General features: G+C 41.9%; 1 protein-coding gene across 1 annotated transcript in view; it reads right to left on the reverse strand.

The window, feature by feature from the left end:
- Positions 1 to 9292, reverse strand: part of LOC105687921 (homeotic protein spalt-major) — a 60370-nt gene extending 51078 nt beyond the window's left edge. The window contains exon 1 of the mRNA XM_048658586.1: positions 5450 to 9292. Within this exon, the coding sequence (XP_048514543.1) occupies positions 5450 to 5570 (121 nt within the window). The 5' untranslated portion in view covers positions 5571 to 9292. The remainder of the gene's footprint in view (positions 1 to 5449) is intronic.
- Between the last annotated feature and the right edge of the window lie 9252 nt (positions 9293 to 18544).

Here is an 18544-nt window from a genome sequence, read left to right on the forward strand (position 1 = left end):
TCAAAGAGTCTTCTTCAAAACGTGTTTTTTCAATTTCTTGTTCGATTTTTTTTTGCACGAGTTACGCGACTCTGAAGCGATTATTGTCCCTAAATCTTTGAACGAATGCCCTGACCGACCCAGTCATCGTATCGAGATTTTTCAAAAACGAATTCGAAGCTCAAGCTTTGGACTTTACGAAACTCAATTGCAATATTCACTTTTTTGAATTTTCAAAGCTCGGTCAGCTTTCGAATACACCCCTTCGCATTTCAGTGTGGAAACTAGAACTCTGACCTCTTGTAGGTCGCGTAAAAATGGCGGAATAAGTAGCCCGTGGCACCAAGTTCAAGTTTGAAGTGTCCCCTAGAAAATCCGTACCAGCCATTTGGTCTTTATTTATTTTTTTTATTTTATTTTTTTTTATCGCGTTATCCAACTCAGAACGCAAACAGAAGATTCAACCAACAACCTCCGGCAATAGCATTAGGTACCGAAGGAGTACCACGTGGAGGTTGCTTGGTAAGATTCACACCTGGTGTATGTAAGTGTGCATGCATTTTTTGCGAAATTTCGAGCTTCGAAATCGTTTTTGAAAAACCTCGATACGATGACTGGGTCGGTCAGGGCATTCGTTCAAAGATTTATGGACAATAATCGCTTCAGAGTCGCGTAACTCGTGCAAAAAAAATCGAACAAGAAATTAAAAAAACGCGTTTTGAAGAAGACACTTTAACGTTTAAAATAACGTTAGAAAAATTGAAATCCAACGGCTCAGGCACTCGGGACACCTTCTCAAAGTCAAAAATTTACTTCACGTTTTCGACACGACTTGAGTCAGGAGGGTGTAACTAGTGAACAAAAAAAGGTAATGCAAATCGACAAAAATCATCCGAAAGGTGAAGCTTCGAGCTTCAAAATGCTTTTTCTTACAACTTTTTACCTCAATTTTTCGAGCAGTTACGAGGCTTCAAAATCGGACGTTTTCGGGAGCGAAAATAGGGTGGTCCGCTAATTTTTGTACCTAGCGTATATCGCATATATCTCACGGACTTATGTGTAGATCTAAATGACCCCCAAAAATCACGCCTTCTTTTTTGATCATTCATTATCTTATTCCTGATAAATTTTCGTGAAGAATATTAAAAACGAAAGTAGAATAAAAACCAACCAAAATCAATCAATGAGTCAATCGACTAATTTTTCACCTTCAATCGCACTCAGATTCGATCACAATTCCTCTAAGTACATCTAGCTGTATATAAATTTTTTCGTCAATCTTCTCCGATTCTCATTCCGCGATTCGTCATTTATGCGATGTAATAGAAAACGATCGCTTGGACATTACAGAGATAAAATTAATACGGATTGATATTACATAGAGACATTTCTCAAAGGGGCGAGGCACGGCTATAAGGTGCTCTGCACTTTCTTCTATTGATCTCTTACTCCCTGATTCTTATAGGCGATTTGTACCTCAGCTTCTCTTTTTACCGTCTCAACTTTCTTTCTTTTTTTTTTTTTTTTTTCTTTTTCTTCTTTCCATTTATTTCTCATACTTCTTCTTTTTTTTCTTTAGTTTTGCACCGCCCGCGGAGACTCCCTCCGCAGTACGTATATATACGTATATGTAGGTGTGCACCTCACCTGTATATTATTACATATCTACATTACGTACGGTGTGCATATAGGAGAACGACTCGCCACGGTATATATGTATGTATATTGCAGTGCAATACTATATAAACCCCATCAATTCCGATATCGCGTGTTATTAGCTGTTCGCGAGATACTATAATGGCCCGTGCGCAGTCCCTTTTTTATTTATTTTTTTTTTCTTTCAAATTTTTCTTTCTTCCCTTTTTTCCCTCCTTTTTACAACTTTTATTCTCCTCATTTCTATTTCTCGCTTCTATAATTATACCGTACGTAACGATGCAGAAATAGCCGTGGCTATTCTCATTCCAAAGCTAAGGGCTTCGTCGATTTTCGAGGGCACGAATAACGAAGAAGCGAAAGAAAAAAAAAAAAAAACAAATTATAAAATTGAGAAAAAAATTTACGCATCTACACTATCCGCAGATGCCGGTTAATTTTTATCTCTTCATTTAAATTTTTCTAATGGGTTATCCTCGGAGTATCGAAATTTTTTCAATCGGAAAGACAAATTCGATAACTGCAGCACCTATGTTGCCGGATAGATGAAGAGAACTAAAAAAATAGTTTCGATCAATAAGTTGGAAATAAAATTTCTTCCCGTTACACAGGCTATAGTACATGTAACACACATATTACAGATATAACATTATCGGGTGTCTAGGTACATACGTATGTATATACTGTATTAAATATTGACTCGTGAAATTGTAGTAATATGTCGACAAACATTTATGCGACCTTTTGGAATTTGACAAGTCAAAAGATCGTTTTATATTATAATTTTTCTACGATTGATTATCGGCGCTATGTAACGTACATTCATACGTGTATATATTTCTACGTACATATGCGCATACGGACACACGTGATGATCGGTCGATTAAAAAGTCACGTAGTTCGATGATCGATCTCATATAATACGGCGTTATCGATTAGGCAAAAAAAAAAAAAAAAAATTTTCGCCTAACGGCGTTATTATACAGAAGACTTTGCGCTTTCAAATTTTTTGATTTCTTCTAGATTACGATCTATCACCTTAATCGCTCATTTTGTCACCAAAATTGTCGATCATGAATTAAACATTAATATCAATAAATATATATATATATATATAGTTATGTATACTATACACACGCTATCGAATATCAAATGTAGAGTAATCCGTGTGCACATGAATTATTAAACAGAAAAAAAAAACAAAACAGAACAAAACCAAAAAGGGAATATGACCTTTTATATGCGACCTGAATCGACGGTCAACCGATTAAAAAATTGATATTTTTTGATTTTTTCCGATCGATCTTCGCCATTACAAATCTCACGCACATTTTATAAATCCATCCATACGTGAGCAGGATAATTTAGGCCTACCTGGGATGAATTTTTTTAATAGAAAAAAAAAAAAAGAATCCACGAATAAGGTCGAGTTTCGAGTCCGATAATCGTCGTTTTTTCGAAATCTTTTTACCAAATTCAAGTTCTATGTATTTACGTCGATTCGTTTGTGCGCGATAATATTTCGCGTACACATAGGTATAAATAATATATAAACGTGCAGTTGCGCCGGCTATATTAGCGACGTTTTAATTCTGAAGACGCGCGGTGCGGGGACAAGGTTTTAAACACGCGTCATCTGAAATGAGTTTAAAAGTCGAGCGCGCGGTTCGAGTCCCGAGGGAATGCGGCGCGTCGCGGTGCAGGTATTATAGGGCAGTATAAGGTACGTATATAAAGTCGTGTAAAAAGTAGAAAGAATTCGATCGCACCGCGATGCGTGCAGGTCACGGTTTTCATACCTTCTTCGCGACGCGGTCTACCTGCGGCAACAACAAAACCGACCGACCAGCGGTAATATCGTTCCAGACAAACGAATGTCCAGCAATCGTATTTCATCGTTATCCTTACGTGTATTATTTTATAGAAACGATAATCCGGCAAAAATTTCTCAATTAATGAAATATTTTCCAATCGCGGAGCAATCGATGAAACCGTATATCACATTCTATGCAACGAATGCACATAATTGATATAAATGTCCGAGTGTTGTAGGTGGATGAAAATTTACGTTTTCACAGCCGTATGTACGATTAATGCGTGATTAATAAATGCACAGTGCAGGTTGTAGCGATTACTCCTCGGTAACGCGACCTTATCTTATCCGGTTCGTCCGACTGTCGAAAGTACGCGGTGTCGTATTCGGATGCTGTATTATACAATAAAACGCGTATCGAGAAGCAAACGCATGCGGGACGCGGCGGGTCGAACGCGAGAATTGCAGCGGGGGGGACGCAACGCGCGTTGCACAGCCGGTGAAAACGGGTAGCTGCGAATTTACGCCGACAGCAGGAGAACGACGAGAAGCTTTTGATGCAATGAGCGTGGAAAAGACAAATTAAATATAGGTAGAGAACTTATGCGAACATTTATTTTTGCCCTTACCAAAAAAAAAAACAGAAATGAAAGAAAAGGAAGGAGGTGCACGTCGTATCGCGATAGGTGTGTAAAAAGGTTTCTCAATCTACGCGAACTCGCGCTCTTGTGGGTATTGTATCTATTTTGCGGTGCACACTGGACGGTATTTTGCTAGAAAACGCGATTTTTCGTTCGAACGACGCATGTGAGGATGAATTGGGAGCATTGATAGAAAAAGAGAAGCTTTCGTTCGATTTTTTTTCTGACATCAATTCTTCAATTTTTCTGTTTTACTTCGACGCAATAACGACGATAATTACGAGGTGTTCGACGTCGACGTTTTATCAGCGTCGGTGGAGAAACGGAAATTATGTATGTTGTCTCCGTGTAAATATGTAAAATAAATTTCAGACCAAGCCTCATATTTTGTGTGTTATGTGTTATATTAGATATCGGAGAGATAGGGATACTCGTATGTACCGACTGCGGAACTTCTTGTGCATAAGAAGATCAAAACGAGTCGATATATATACATGCGTTTGAATTTTGGTGAGAAAGATTTCTTTCAATTTTCGATTATACTTTCGATCTTTCGACTAGTAGCGTCGCGCACTTTAGAAAGAAATTCTCATATTCGGGTTGGGAAAACATAATCAATTAACGCACATCGGACGTATCGCCGTATAATATAGTTCACTACGTAAATGGGCGTTTAATTAAAATCGTTGATTGCGTAAAGTTCAAACGGTCTAGACTATAATACGCTGAAGCTTTTGTACATCTCATGGGTCCTAAATTTATTTTGCAGCCCCGCGCCGCGTAAGCGCTCCGCAGCAATTTTCAACTTCAGCTTCCGATACACAAGCAATTCGTCTCTGTAATTAACGTTCACAGAGCGAATTTTTCCATACGATCATATACGTAGATGAATAAAGGAGCGTGTGTGTGCGACCGACGATTACTTCCGCAACGACCGTTCCAACACGTACCAGAAATTGCGAGAACCAAAAATAACGACGATAGAAATCAAGAACTTTGAAGTTTCGCAATTTTAATCTACCGGAGCTCGCGGCAGTAGCCGCACTACCTGTAATCTCACGGATGGACCGTTCGCACTGATTCTATCCGTCGGTCGGACACTGTCCAGAGTTTAAATATATCCCCGTGCAAAAGTTCCGTCCGTTTTAAAGTCGGCGATAAAAATTAGCGAGCCACGCGGAATCGCGCGAGAATTTTTTTCTAGTTTGCCATTCGATGAAAAAATTCTCCGCTCCGCGTTACAATCTTATCGAACAATTGTTCGTCCTTGTCGTATCGTTTTAAAAATCTGCCCAATCGGGGGAACGGCTTACTCGGTACGTTCTACACGAAGAGGAGTGTAATGAATTTTCGCACTTACGAATTTGTTCTCTATTGTTAACGAGGGGCCTCGCCTCGGCGTTTTGAGGAGGACCCCTGACGAGAAGTTCTTCTTCGAGTTGGGCTCGGCTGGGTCGGGCCTGCTTCCGCCTCGCCGACATAATACCTATTGGTATTTTCCAAATCTCCGCTCCTCTTTTATCTATTTATACCTTTTCAGAATTACTTTAATCTAATTCAATTATTTATTTATCCTCTTTATCTCCACTTGTATATTATATTATATATATATATAGATAGATATATTATATCCGCACTGTACAAATTACCCGCGCACTTCTCATGATATTTTATTTAGTTACGTGTATAGGGTGAAATTTTATTAAATAATAAAAAACAAGTTTTTCGCTCTATTCCCTTATCAATTCACCCGCACAATTGTAATCGTATAGAGTGATCTTGTATTATAATTTGTTCGTCGCTCTTTTTTAAATTTTTAAATTTATTTATTATTTCATACTTTAGATTTTTATGGTTTTCCTTTCTTTCTTTCTTTTTTTTCTGTTAGAGCACTTTTTTGCACTACCCCGTTTCCTTTTTTTTCTACCTCTCGTTTCAACAGGGAATACTCATTGATTGAAGTTTTTCATTTTTTCTATTCTCGTTTCGATTATCGTCGCAGAATTTTTTGAAATTCTTTCATTACAAACTTTTTTCAACGACTTCGGTCGAGTTACCTCGTCGTCGACGATCGACGTTACATGCACAATATCGTTCCGCGGGCGACGATCGATTATTTTCTTTATTTTCTCCCGTATCCACTTCATTAGATTTAATTAATTTTTTTCTTCTCTCTTTTTTCTTCTTATCTTCTCTCTCTTCTTCGACCGTTCAGGGAATTTAACACAAGTTTACTTTGCCACAAAAATTATTCCCATTTATACCGCGGGTACGATCAACCTCGTCATTGCGCGTTATCCGCAGTGTGTTTCAGTTGAAAGAAGAAACGAACGAAATCGAAGGAAATCGGTTGCAAAACAATAAGAAGCGAAAATTTATTATCGTTCTCAGATCGACACCCACCCTCGTTATCGTCGGGGATGACGATAATCACTGTTGTCGTTATCGCTTAGTTTTATTAAATTTATTGTCAGGGAGTCGGTACTCCCCATAATATGAAATAATCCAGTGTCTTCGCTGATGTTCCATTCGTCGTTCGTAAATGATATCGATAATTTCTTCTTCATGTATCGTACGATTATATCTTCCATATATGCGAGTGTTTTATTCACATATAATTTTCTCCTTCGGTATTTCGATGCCTCGTCTTCTCGTTCTTCTCTTCTCGATATAAATCCACTACTATAATACTATACGTGTATAAATAAGGTACACTGCAGCAGCAGCACCAGCAGCAGTCGAAGGAATAAATTAACGTCTACGATGATGCGATGTTAATGACGACGATGACAACGAATATATTAACGACGATCCGTCTCCGGCCGCACACCATAATCGGCATATTATTTAAATAATACGCGAGTACTATTTTATCGAAAATAATATTTACTCGCACATACGTACGATACATACGTGCGAGATTTTCGTATCTATGCTCAATTATTGGTTTTAATCCTCTTTTTCTTCATTTATTTCGTTTTTTATTTTTTTTATTTTTTTGTATTTTTTTTATTTCGCTCTCTCTCTTTTTCTCTCTGGAATTCCTTCACCTGTCGTTGCACTTCGTAACGTATATAATTATAATATAGATAATCTTCGAACAAACACAATTTATTTTCTCAATCGTTTTTATTGTTATATCAACGTGTCCCGATCCCACTCGTGTATAACGTTACACCGTTATTATTGTTATTTATAGGATTTAAACGGCTACGAAGATTGGGGGATTTCTTCAAATCGTCACGGCTAAGGTATCGGCGAACTTCGATACGATCCTCCGGGATCGGTGTGCGTGGGGGATGAAAAAATAGACGATAAAATTTTATCACACCTGGTATACGCTGCACTTGATTCACGTGAGTGGACGAAGGATGTGTAATAAAACGATTCGAATCACATCGATAAATTCTACGTACATATACGCGTCAGTGAGATGTTGATAATACGAATGAATCTCATGTGAAATCCGCAATCAGTTTATTCTAATGACGACCATCATCATCAGTAGCAACAGCGGCAGAAGTTTTATGTTCATATTAAATTCTTTATGTAACGCATGCACAATTATTTATACACATCACACGGAATACATCATGCCTATTACGTATATATATGTATATATATATATATATATGTACACACACCCCGTGTATGTATACTTAAATATTAATGGATAAAAAAATCGTCGTCAGTTTATTCCTATTCTCTTTGTTTTACACGCGTACGTACATGTTATTCACGTGTGTAATGTTAAACGATCATTTCGTTATATTTATATTGTTTCTCTCAACGTTTTTATCGTCGATATCGAGATCTAATGATAATGACGACGACGACGCTGCCGATGACGATGATAACGATACCGAATGACGTTCTCTTATCGCTTATAATGATAACAATCGCTTTCGAATCCGTACAATTACAATAAATCGTGTACTCTCAACACTCTCACTACGTTTACAGTTCATGGCTGGACACACCAGGTCGTTGTTATAGCGGTCCAGTGGTTGTCACACGAGAGACGATTTAGGGCCGACTAAGACGTACCTCGTGGGAGAGAGGGCGAGAGGGGAATTTACACCGAGGGGGATTTATCGGAGGAGGAGAAGGGGAGGTTAAAAAGTGGGGAGAAAGAGGGCGAAACGTACGGAGGAAAAAAAAAAAAAATAAAATAAAGGAGAAACGAGCGAGGAGGGGAGGCGGTACAGCAGGTGGGTGGTAGCTGCTCCTGGACCGGCCCCGTTGCGCGTACCACCTTCCCAACCCGTAGAGGGCGTATTTTATTATATTATTCACCCCCGTAGAACAGACACAAACGATCCCCGCATGTGCATGGAGTTTACCCTAGATTTTTCATTTATTCTTTCATTTTTTGAAAAAGTTGGTTTTTTCTTTTCTTTTTTGTTTTTTTTGTTTTTTTTTTTTATCTTTTTTAACGATATTTTGCCACCCCCTGCTCTTGCGTCCCTCTTTTTTTTTTTTTTTGGTTTTATTCAGTCCTCGTTTTATTTTTCCGTTTTCGAAACGTTAATTCACTTTACAGTGATGAAAAAACCATGTGTAATGAATTCAACGATCATGCATCCGTATAGGAGGTAAACAAAATTTTTGTTTTTCGATAATCTCTCTCGATGTTACACGATTTCGATTGCTTTTTTTCTCATATCGTATGTTTCGAATCTATTCGAAATAATTTTGAAATTCATTTATCAAATAAGTAATAACAATAATAGTACGATTCTTTGGATACCAATGAAACGAGAAATCGTCGTGGATCAGAAAGAAAAAGAATATGTGTTGGAAAAAAAAAAAAAATTAAATTAAATACAAAAATTGTTTGTCTCAATTATTTTCCAATCAATCGATAACACGATACGTGCATGAAATATCCGTTTACTTATTTATTGTGGTCGATTATTGTTATTATTATTATTGTTATTATCATTATTGTGATTATTATTATTATGATTATTATTACTATTCGACGACGTTGTTGTTTAATTGATATTAAACGTTGATTATTACTATAATTATTACAGTTGTTGATATATATATATATATATATTTTTTTTTTTCTTTTTCTTTTCACGTTTCGTACGGTGGGGAAACCGCAATATATTGTGGGAACTGTAATGTAAGTGTATAATAAGCGAATTTTCAAGCAACGATGCCTCGACGTTGAGGCTCGGCTCGGCCGAACAACGAACGGACCAGGTCTGGGCTGATGTTGGAAGGCCTCTCCCCACTCCTCGGGGCTATGCGCTATAGGTGGTGGGGATGAAATTCTGAACCAAGGTGCGCGCGCTCTACCCCCACCAAAAATATATTTACCCCCACTGTCGCGTTATACCGAAATCCCCTCCTTTTCCGATTATCATCATCATACTTTAGTACGCAGAGTGTACATCGCGGGAGCCTCCCTTCCGGAATATGTGGCGACACCCTTAAGGGTTGCGCACTCTCGTCGCGTATGACGATTGGCCTTTTTTCTCTCTCTCTCTCTCTCTTGGTGTTTGTTTTTTTTTTTTTTTTCCTCTCCTCGATCTTCTTTCATTCAAGTTTTCGGTCAATCTTCGCGGTTCCACGGGGGTGGAGGGTGGGGCCCGGTTTTCCTTACGATTCGTTCCACGGTAAAGCGACACGGATTTTTCTTCCCGGTTCATCCCTTCCCTGGAAGAAAATTTTCATCCCCCGTTCACGGGCCGAAAAGCGTTCGACTCGTCGAGAGACAATTTCAATTAGCTGTTAGCGAGGGCCTTGCCCTCGGCTCGGCCCGATTACGCTTCTCTTTTTCGGCTGAATGACCGCGTAAAAGAATCCACACAGTTTTTTTTTTTTCTCAGGTACGAGCGCGTACGTGCGTGTGCGTGTGTGTGATACGTTGACATTCGTAGACGTGTATAGGATACGTCGATGCGTGCGTATACGTAGAGAGCGGTGGATAAACGCCGTGGAAACGAGATGACGAGAAGAGAACTGTAGAGACGGTGTCGAGGTTAACCGCAAACCGCGAGTGGCGACGCTACGCCGACGTCCTTTGAAGAGCGAGCACACGCAGCGTTCGAAAGCGGTTCGAACTGCGGCGGGGGGGGGGGGGGGGGGGAGGAGAGTGTAGAGTATATACGGCGGCTAGAAAGAAAGAAAGGAAGAAAGAAAGAAAGAAAGAAAGAAAGAATGAAGAATATCGCATCCACCTCACACTACGCATTGCACAGCGTGTAAACGCCCTCTCCGTCTTACTCCCACCTTCGTTTACTATATCCCTCCCCCGTACACTATACTCCCCCGACACCCTCTCATCTTAGGTACTCTTTCTCCTATATTCTCCAAGCTTCACCGCCTCGTTCCGATTTTCTTCCTCTACTCAGGCCGGGCGCGGGCGTGTCTTTTCTCTTCGGACCGAGGTAGACGGTCCCGCCCCTCTTATACATTATATTACAAATACCGTACATGTATATATATATATATATATATACGTCTAATAAATATATGTATACATACCCCGCTTAACTATCGCGCGCTACGCGACGCCTGGACTCTATGAATTTCCTAGACATCGGGGGCTACGATTTTCAGTGGGGGGGTGGGGTGTGCCGAGAACCGCTCGAAGGGGTGAAAATTTTCGACGATTTTTAACCGGTTTTTTCCCTCCGGATCTTCGAATCGGCGGAGTAAGTAGACTTCGGATTTTTCGGTGGAAAATAGGGGACCGGTGAAATAAAAGCGTCGAACCGGAGAGTAACGAAAATCACGAAAATTTTGAAGAAGAATCGGGAGAACGTCCGAACGTCACGACCCTTTAGAAGAGAGGAACGGGGTGTGCGTGTGCGTGTGTGTGTATGGAGAAACGAGTCCGGTGACGCGATATGAGGTGATATTCCGAGAGACGGTTTTTCAGTGGAATTTTTCTTCCTTTTTTTATCTCTCGTAGCAATAGGATCGCGTGGCAGCAGGTGAACTCGGTAGTACGCCCACTTCCTCGATTACCCGCAGTCCAACGGCGGGAAACTGTTATCGTATACCTTATAAACGAACCGTAGTCCTTTCCAGTTCCACCGGAGATCCATCACTGGGCCTCTTTTATTCGTTCATTTTTTCCATTTTTTTTTTTTCTTTTCTTTTTTCTCCATTCCGTTGCCTATTTTCTTTTCTCTCATACGAACTCTTATTAGCGCATGTTCCCAAGTGCGTTGCGGCAGCATCTCAGCGCTCGCCATCGTAGGATGCGCCGCGTGTATCGAACTCGTCGATATACGAAGAGGAACCGGTAACTTAACGTTCGAACCATGGGGAACGAGCTACCGGTAACACCGTTGGTACCCAACGATCTACGTACACCGCCTGCACGGACGCAAACTCTCCGTAAAAATGACTTTATGGCATCGGAATTGATTCAACTCACCGTGTACTCACTTCGCTTACTTATTTACCTCGCTCGCTTCACGCGGCTCCGTACACAGGTGTATGTATATACAGTTGAAAAACTGTCGATGTGAAGAACATAAGCGCAGGTGCAAAAGTGGATTTTAACCTGATCTCTGTATACTTCCGAGCGTTAACCCGCGGAAGATGTGCCACCGGTATAAATACGTCGTATGGTTTTAACAAATCCCGCAAAAGGTTTGTCGCGCGCGCCTCCTTATCGTACATATGTACATATGTATACTCATAGTTACGACTAAGGGTATAACCTACGGTGTAATGGGTATGTGTATATGTATATATATATGTGAAACACTATTTACTTCGGATATACCGGTAACATATAGAAGTTGGAAAAACAGGTGGGCATCTACCTGCGTCAGCGGTGGAGTTCTCTCAACGGTGAATGGAGTGGGGCGAGGCTCGAACCGACCGCTATGAATGAACGTGCAGGAAGCCTCGCTTGTTCCTGTCCTCGCCTGGTTTCAGGTTGAGCTATGTAAGGCATATACATACGTACATATTTACTCGTCTACATGGTCTAGGTACAGGTAATGGGAATTATACAAGGACCGTTTCGCAGGACTTTTATTTTTCCACCCGGTCTCTTATTTTATTTTTATTTTTCATTTTTTTTTTTCTTTTTAAAGAAATCGCTTCGGATCCCCAAGACTTTGACCTTTATCTCCCGCGGCCAGGGCGACCTTTGCCCTCGTTTCCATCGGGGTTAGAGCTGGAGGAAAAAGAAGAAGACATCCTCGGCTAAGGTGTAACGTATAATGTACGTATTTTACCTATCAGGATCGACTCGGTGATCCTTTTCTTTGCCGTAATTATACCGGATATGTGTAGCGGCGGGTACGTGCACGAGTGCGCCCCGATGAAGTCGACCGCGGGAAAAATATTCGACGCAGGTTCGGGTAATTGGTGTACACGAACGGTGATTCTGATTATATACCTCTTTCCAGTCTTTATTCGATCGCGGGTAAGAGAAAAAGATGTTCGCCGAAACTGCGCGATCCGAAGAAAAACTCGGCGAACGTGTGAAAAATCGTCGAGGAAAAAAAATTACGTTCCGACGCGTCGATCGTTTCGAACGATTTAAATTTTTCTTGCGAATAATATATGTCACGTTAGCTATGGATAAAAAAGATCGATTTTTTTTGTTTTGTTTTTTTTCTTTTCTCATTTTAAAGACTTCTCTCTACATCGATTTGTATTTCTCAATCGTCGATCTACAATTTTCGACATTCTGTCAAGCGGTACGCTCGGAGACGTTGGCTCTACATGGGAGACGGCTGGGAAAATTTCGCCAGCGAGAAAGTCTAGCGAAGCAGGCGCCACGCGACGGCGGAATCGGTAACCCGAGAGCGCGCCTTTAACTTGAATTCGCAGTTACGGTTATTCCCATCGTATCTCAGGACCGAATGATTGAAATTTAACGAACTCGCTTCCAAAAAGGCTGGTTCGTTCTTCCCGTTAATTAGCTCGAATCTTAATGGGTGCAATATAATCCTAAAAAGATAAAAAAAAAAAAGATAAATAATTGGGGTTGAAAAAAATGGCCCTCTCTTTCGCAGGCTTCATCTGCTACACCCGGACGACCCTCGGGATTTCTCTTTTCTCTCCCTCGTTCTCTCTTCTGGGAGCGAATGGTTTATCGTTTCGCCGGTGTAATAATTTTTTAGGACACAGGGATGCTGATCGTAACGACGTAACAGGTATAAAGGGAAGGGTGGGTGGGTGTGCGTGTGCGTGTGCGTGTTTGTACAGCGCGGCTTGCCAAAAAGGTTAAAGTCTCAGCCGTATATACGCAACGCGTCGGAGGTAGGAGGAAAAAAAAAAAATCAAGAATAAGAATAAGGTAAAAGAAGATGCCGGAGGTCGGTTCGTCCGTCGGTGGTCCTTGGTTGGTCTATTGTGTAGGTGAAGCGCCGGCGCCAGGTTTGACACCTGCATTTTCTTCCTTATATACCTCTCGACGTTCTCCTCTCCTCTTTAGCCGCTTCGGGCCGAAGCTACAACTTGCCACCTCCGCGTCTTGTACAGTTTCTTTTTATCCCTCCCTCTCTCTCTCCCTCTCTCTCTCCCTCTCTCTCTCTCTCTCTTTCGCTCTCTCTAGCCTCCATCCCCCGCGTTCGTGTATCTTCGTCTTTTTCTACACGTACACCACTACCGCGTTTAACAGCGGGGGGTTTTCTTCTTTCGGAGAACGAAGAAGCGAGTAGGACCGGAGCGAGATTCAGCCGCCGTGAGTTTCAGCACCACAAAATTCTGTCCGGTGATCTATACTGATTCACCTCGTATTAGCGGTGCGGGTATTATACCGCGTATATACATATATATAAAGGTATATATATATTCTCGTCTCTCTTTTCTCTTTCACTTTTTATTCACCTCACTCTCGTTCTCGGTTAGCGGCGCGGTACGACACGGCGGTGTTATATACGGTACGGTGCGGTACGGTAGCGTGGAGTACGTACCGTACCGTACGGCGGGCGGGCTTTCACGACCCACCCCAACCTTCCGTTTGTAAATCGAGGCTCGAAAAGTCACCGTTGCCCGCGCGTTGCACTTCGACATGGATCGGTGAAAAAACGCGCGTTACCCGTCCGGCGGCGTTGCGCGAGAACCGAAGAATAAAATCGACTAAATTCGAGGGATAATCGATCGAAGAGAATGGAAAAAAAAAAAGAAAAGTCGACACGAAGGTGATTCCTAAGAATTCCTAGACTCGGTGTAATTTTTTTTGATTCGCGAACGATTTTTTTGGGGACAGAAAAAAATTGATAGAAAAATTAAGACGAAACGGAGGGTGGTGAGAAAATCATAATCGAGACTCGATCATCTCGACCGACTGTAATCGGTGATAAAATTTGGCTTGCAATTGGCGACGCAGCTTTTCGGGAGAAAGTATTGGGAGTAAATTTTTGTTTCCAACCTTTTTCTTTTTTTTTCTTCCCCTCTCCGGTTACGAATTTCGGCGGACGTAAGAGATTCGAACGCGTTATAGCTCTGCCGGAGATATCGGTATGCGTCGAGGAATGCAGAATAGTTATCTCGGTTTAAGCTCGCAACATGAGGAACGGGAGGATCAGAGTATAAGAAATATCGTTTACCGAGTGTGATAAATTTTCGTTTGAATCAGATTTTATTGCAAGAAAATATCCCGCGAGTCGTTGCTTCGGTCATACAGCCGTTCACCGCGTACACTTACACACCCCCACCGACGGAGTGGCTGGATGCAAAAAAAAAAACAAAACAAACAAACGAACGAACAAAAAAAACTAAAAAAAATACCGAAGAAATTAAAAAGATAAAGAAGAGGAAAAGGCGAATGAGGGAGAGAGAGAGAGAGAGAGAGAGAGAGAGAGAGAGAAAAAGGGACGAGGATACGCGGAGAGAAGAAAGATCGAAGGAGGATGACGCGCGAAGGAGGGGGCGTTCGATCGGCAGACCGCGATCAAAAGCTGCCCCGTAGTCAGCGGGAGTAAGGAAGGTGACGAGAAACAGGTCCAAGTCTCGCCCGAAGCGCGGCCTGCGGACTATTTCGTGTTTTTCTACCGTCTCCTCTTCGCCCCTGTCGCGGTGCGACCGGGGAGTCCGGGTTGCGCTCGCAGCTTCTGAGATGCTTCTGAATTTTTCCTTCCTACCTTTTATTTATTTTTTCATTTTTGTTTCCCTTTTCTTTTTTTTTTTTTCGTTTTTATAATTTTATATACATATCTCCCTCCGGCCGGTCCCACCGACCGCGCGTCGCGGACGAATCCCTCCGGGCCTTTCGCGAGTTCGGATCGGAAGGGGGCGATTGCCGCCCCCTCCCCCTCCCCCGAAATCCTCTTCCCTTCGTTTCCTCCTTATATACCGACACGGCGCGATCCCCGCGCGAATTTATCCATGTATCCTCGACAATTTCGACGGTCAAAACGTCCGAGAACGATTTTAGCGCATCGGTCGGTTCGGATGATCGAAGGCGAAACGACAAAAGCTGTAAACCGCGCCTCGTGGAAGCACCGCATCCGTGGACTATATATTTATTTATATATATATACATGTATCATATACTTGTATACCTCGTTCCCCGACTGTATATCATACCATCGGCATCTTTACGAGCGGGCGAACCTGAAACATATTATACCGATGACCAACGAGAAGAACCGATCGAAACGAACGAAACCTCATGAATACGTCATATCGATTCTTCGCTCGATCTTGAAACGCGTGCGATCGCCCGCGTAAAAACTTACGCGCACAAGATTTTTTGCCTCGTTCTTCAATTTCTCGACGACTTTTCTTTCTTTTTTTTATTTTTGGTTTTTTTTTTTCTTCTCTCAGTTCAGTTTCGTTTTTCGCAGCCGCGACACTCGACTCGCTGCGAGTCGCGTCGTTCGCGTTGCACGAAGTCGAAAAATGTCGAGTTTCTCATCATCTTCGATCGAACGCGCGTTTATAATTGGACGCGATTGAATCCGATGAGAACGACGTGCCGGTATAGTTTGTTTTAGACATTAAAAAGTTTTTTTTCCGCAGGGCCCGTATAATCAGAGTTGAAGCAACTTCGAGCGTGTCGTAGGTACGTGTACACACGTTATACGGGTAGAAAAATTTAGGGGGTTGAAATAATTCCGGACACGCACCTGAAGCTGCGCCCTCAGAAAACCGGCGTTGCGTTATCGTCTGCACCTTCTCGTCGAGTTACAATAGGTATATAAATCAATAAGGCGCGATGAAATTATTAGGCGTGCACGCAACCGTATTTTCCCTCCGCAGAGCTATTTTCTTACGATCCGAAAGCGCGGGGGCGCGGCGCTCGCGAGAACCGGAGAGAAAGAGAATAAAAAAGTAAAAAGGTGAAAAGGTAAAAAGGTCAAAAGGTAGAAAAAAAACTTCCCCTCCTTTCACGAGGATTGCATCGACGAGAATCCGAATCGATTACACGTAAATAGGTGTTACGGATACCCGCCGCCAGATATTATAATCCAAGGGGTTCGGGGGAAGACCCGCGCGACGAGTCAACTTTTCACGCACACGTGCAATTGACAAGGTATAGCGCGTACAGCCCGCTCTTCCGATCGCGCTGGTAAAATTTTCATCTTTTCGTCGTTTCGTAGATCGTTTTTCTTGTTTGACTTTTTTTTTTTCTCTTTTTCGCGTAAAATTAAGCGCACCGCGAGGGTCGCTGCGCGGGTTATCACGCTTACAATTAGAGCGAGAATCCGAAGTGTAGAGTACTTCGTTTTTACGCATCTCCGTGTATAGGAGGAAAACAACGAGTCTATATTAAAGTCGCGTGCCTCTTTCTCTCCCCCTTTTCTTTCACCGAAACACTCCCCGCACAGTTGCGTGCTTTTCCTGACGGCGCGCCGCTATACGCCCCGCTTTCTCTCCCACTTGAATTTCTCTCCCCTCGAGTCGGAGCAGACGCCAGCCGGCAGCTGTTGAGCCCTCTCATAAGCACTCATAATATTATGATACGTCATCCCTCCTCGTAGCTTTCGCTACCTGTTGATCCGGCCGGTAAAACACACGCCCCCCGATACGCGTGGATCTAAAAAAAAAAAAAAACGAAGAACATGGGATACCGATATCAAAGAAAAAAAAAAAAAACAACAAACAAACAAACACTCTTCTTCTCGATCTGATTCTTCCGTTCTCCTGACGTAATTTTTTTTTTTTTTTTCTTCTTTGAAAAGTAATAAGGAATTTCATAGGAGAGAAAATTGAAAAAGAGACGCATAATTTTTCAGGACTTTAGAAAATAGAGCGCGAGTACGCATTTTCGTATACGGGTACGTACCTACCTACGTGCATACGTACGATATGCCTCGCCGGGACCGGATATAGGGGTGTCGTTAAATCGGACCTAATTGGTTTTCAAACGACAACGAGCGTCTCGAGTTTAGAACGAGAGAGAACTGGAACGTTCACCGCGCGTTATAAATACGGTCCGAGTGTATCTCGGCTCGGGTACGAGGACCGAATGCAAACCAGAGTGGCATAGTTATATATATACACACACAGATATGCGGAGGTTAATGCTGCTGGAAAGAAACGTTTGGATTTAAGTATTTCTTTTCTTTTATTTTTATTTTTATTTGCTTTTGCTTTTGCTTTTGCTTTTTTTTTTTTATTTTCGTTAGTTTCTTTACCTACCCCAGCTTCTCTCATTCACCCTCACCCGCTCGCATCTTCTTATAAAGTATCGATAACGTGAAAGTGAAATAAATGTACGTATATATATACATATATATATATATATATATATCTGTCATATGTACGGGTACGTTTGACGATGTGCGTGTGTACCTGTATCGAAAAGAATAGATATATTCCCACGGGCTTTGTCGGCCGCTTGATTCTCCGTTTCTTTCTCTTTTTTTTCTAATTTTATCTTTTATTTTTTTTCCACTATTCTAATCTTAAGAGAAAAAGGGGCTTATAATAGCCGCGCGTATTGTACACCCTTACGCCGCGCGGTATCTATACTTCAGGAATTCTGAACCATTTTTACCCGAGTATACCCAGGAATTCATAAAGTATCATCGCGCACCCGAATTCCCGGTATTTCAACCGTTTGGTAAAAGTGTGGGAAGAATTTTGGAATTTTTTTTTTTTTTTCCCCATCTTTTTTATTTCACCGTCGGAACGAGGCGATGCGAATTTTTTTGGTGGGTTACGACCGTTCTGACTGTTCGAGCGTGGATCGCGACGACCCCGACGCTGCAGTTTTTCGTCCCCACGGCTTCGAACGTAACGAATAAAATGATGCAAAAAAAAACAAATTGACGAGACTTCGCAGGTGGGGGTGGACGGTTAGGTATAATATGTCGCGCATGTATAATATATATATATATGTATGTATATAAATACGTCCATATAAATAAGAGTGTGTACGGTATATGCAGGAGAATAAGAGACGCGAGTTCCAATGCGGGGGGGGGGGGGGGGGGGGGAGGGGGGTTTCACTTCTCTTCTCTTCTCTTCTTCTCGTCGTCGTCGTTCCCCGCGTGCGACGAGCCGCGCGGGAGTA

This window comes from Athalia rosae, chromosome 7 (genome assembly GCF_917208135.1).
Source record: "Athalia rosae chromosome 7, iyAthRosa1.1, whole genome shotgun sequence".
NCBI lineage: Eukaryota > Metazoa > Arthropoda > Insecta > Hymenoptera > Athaliidae > Athalia > Athalia rosae.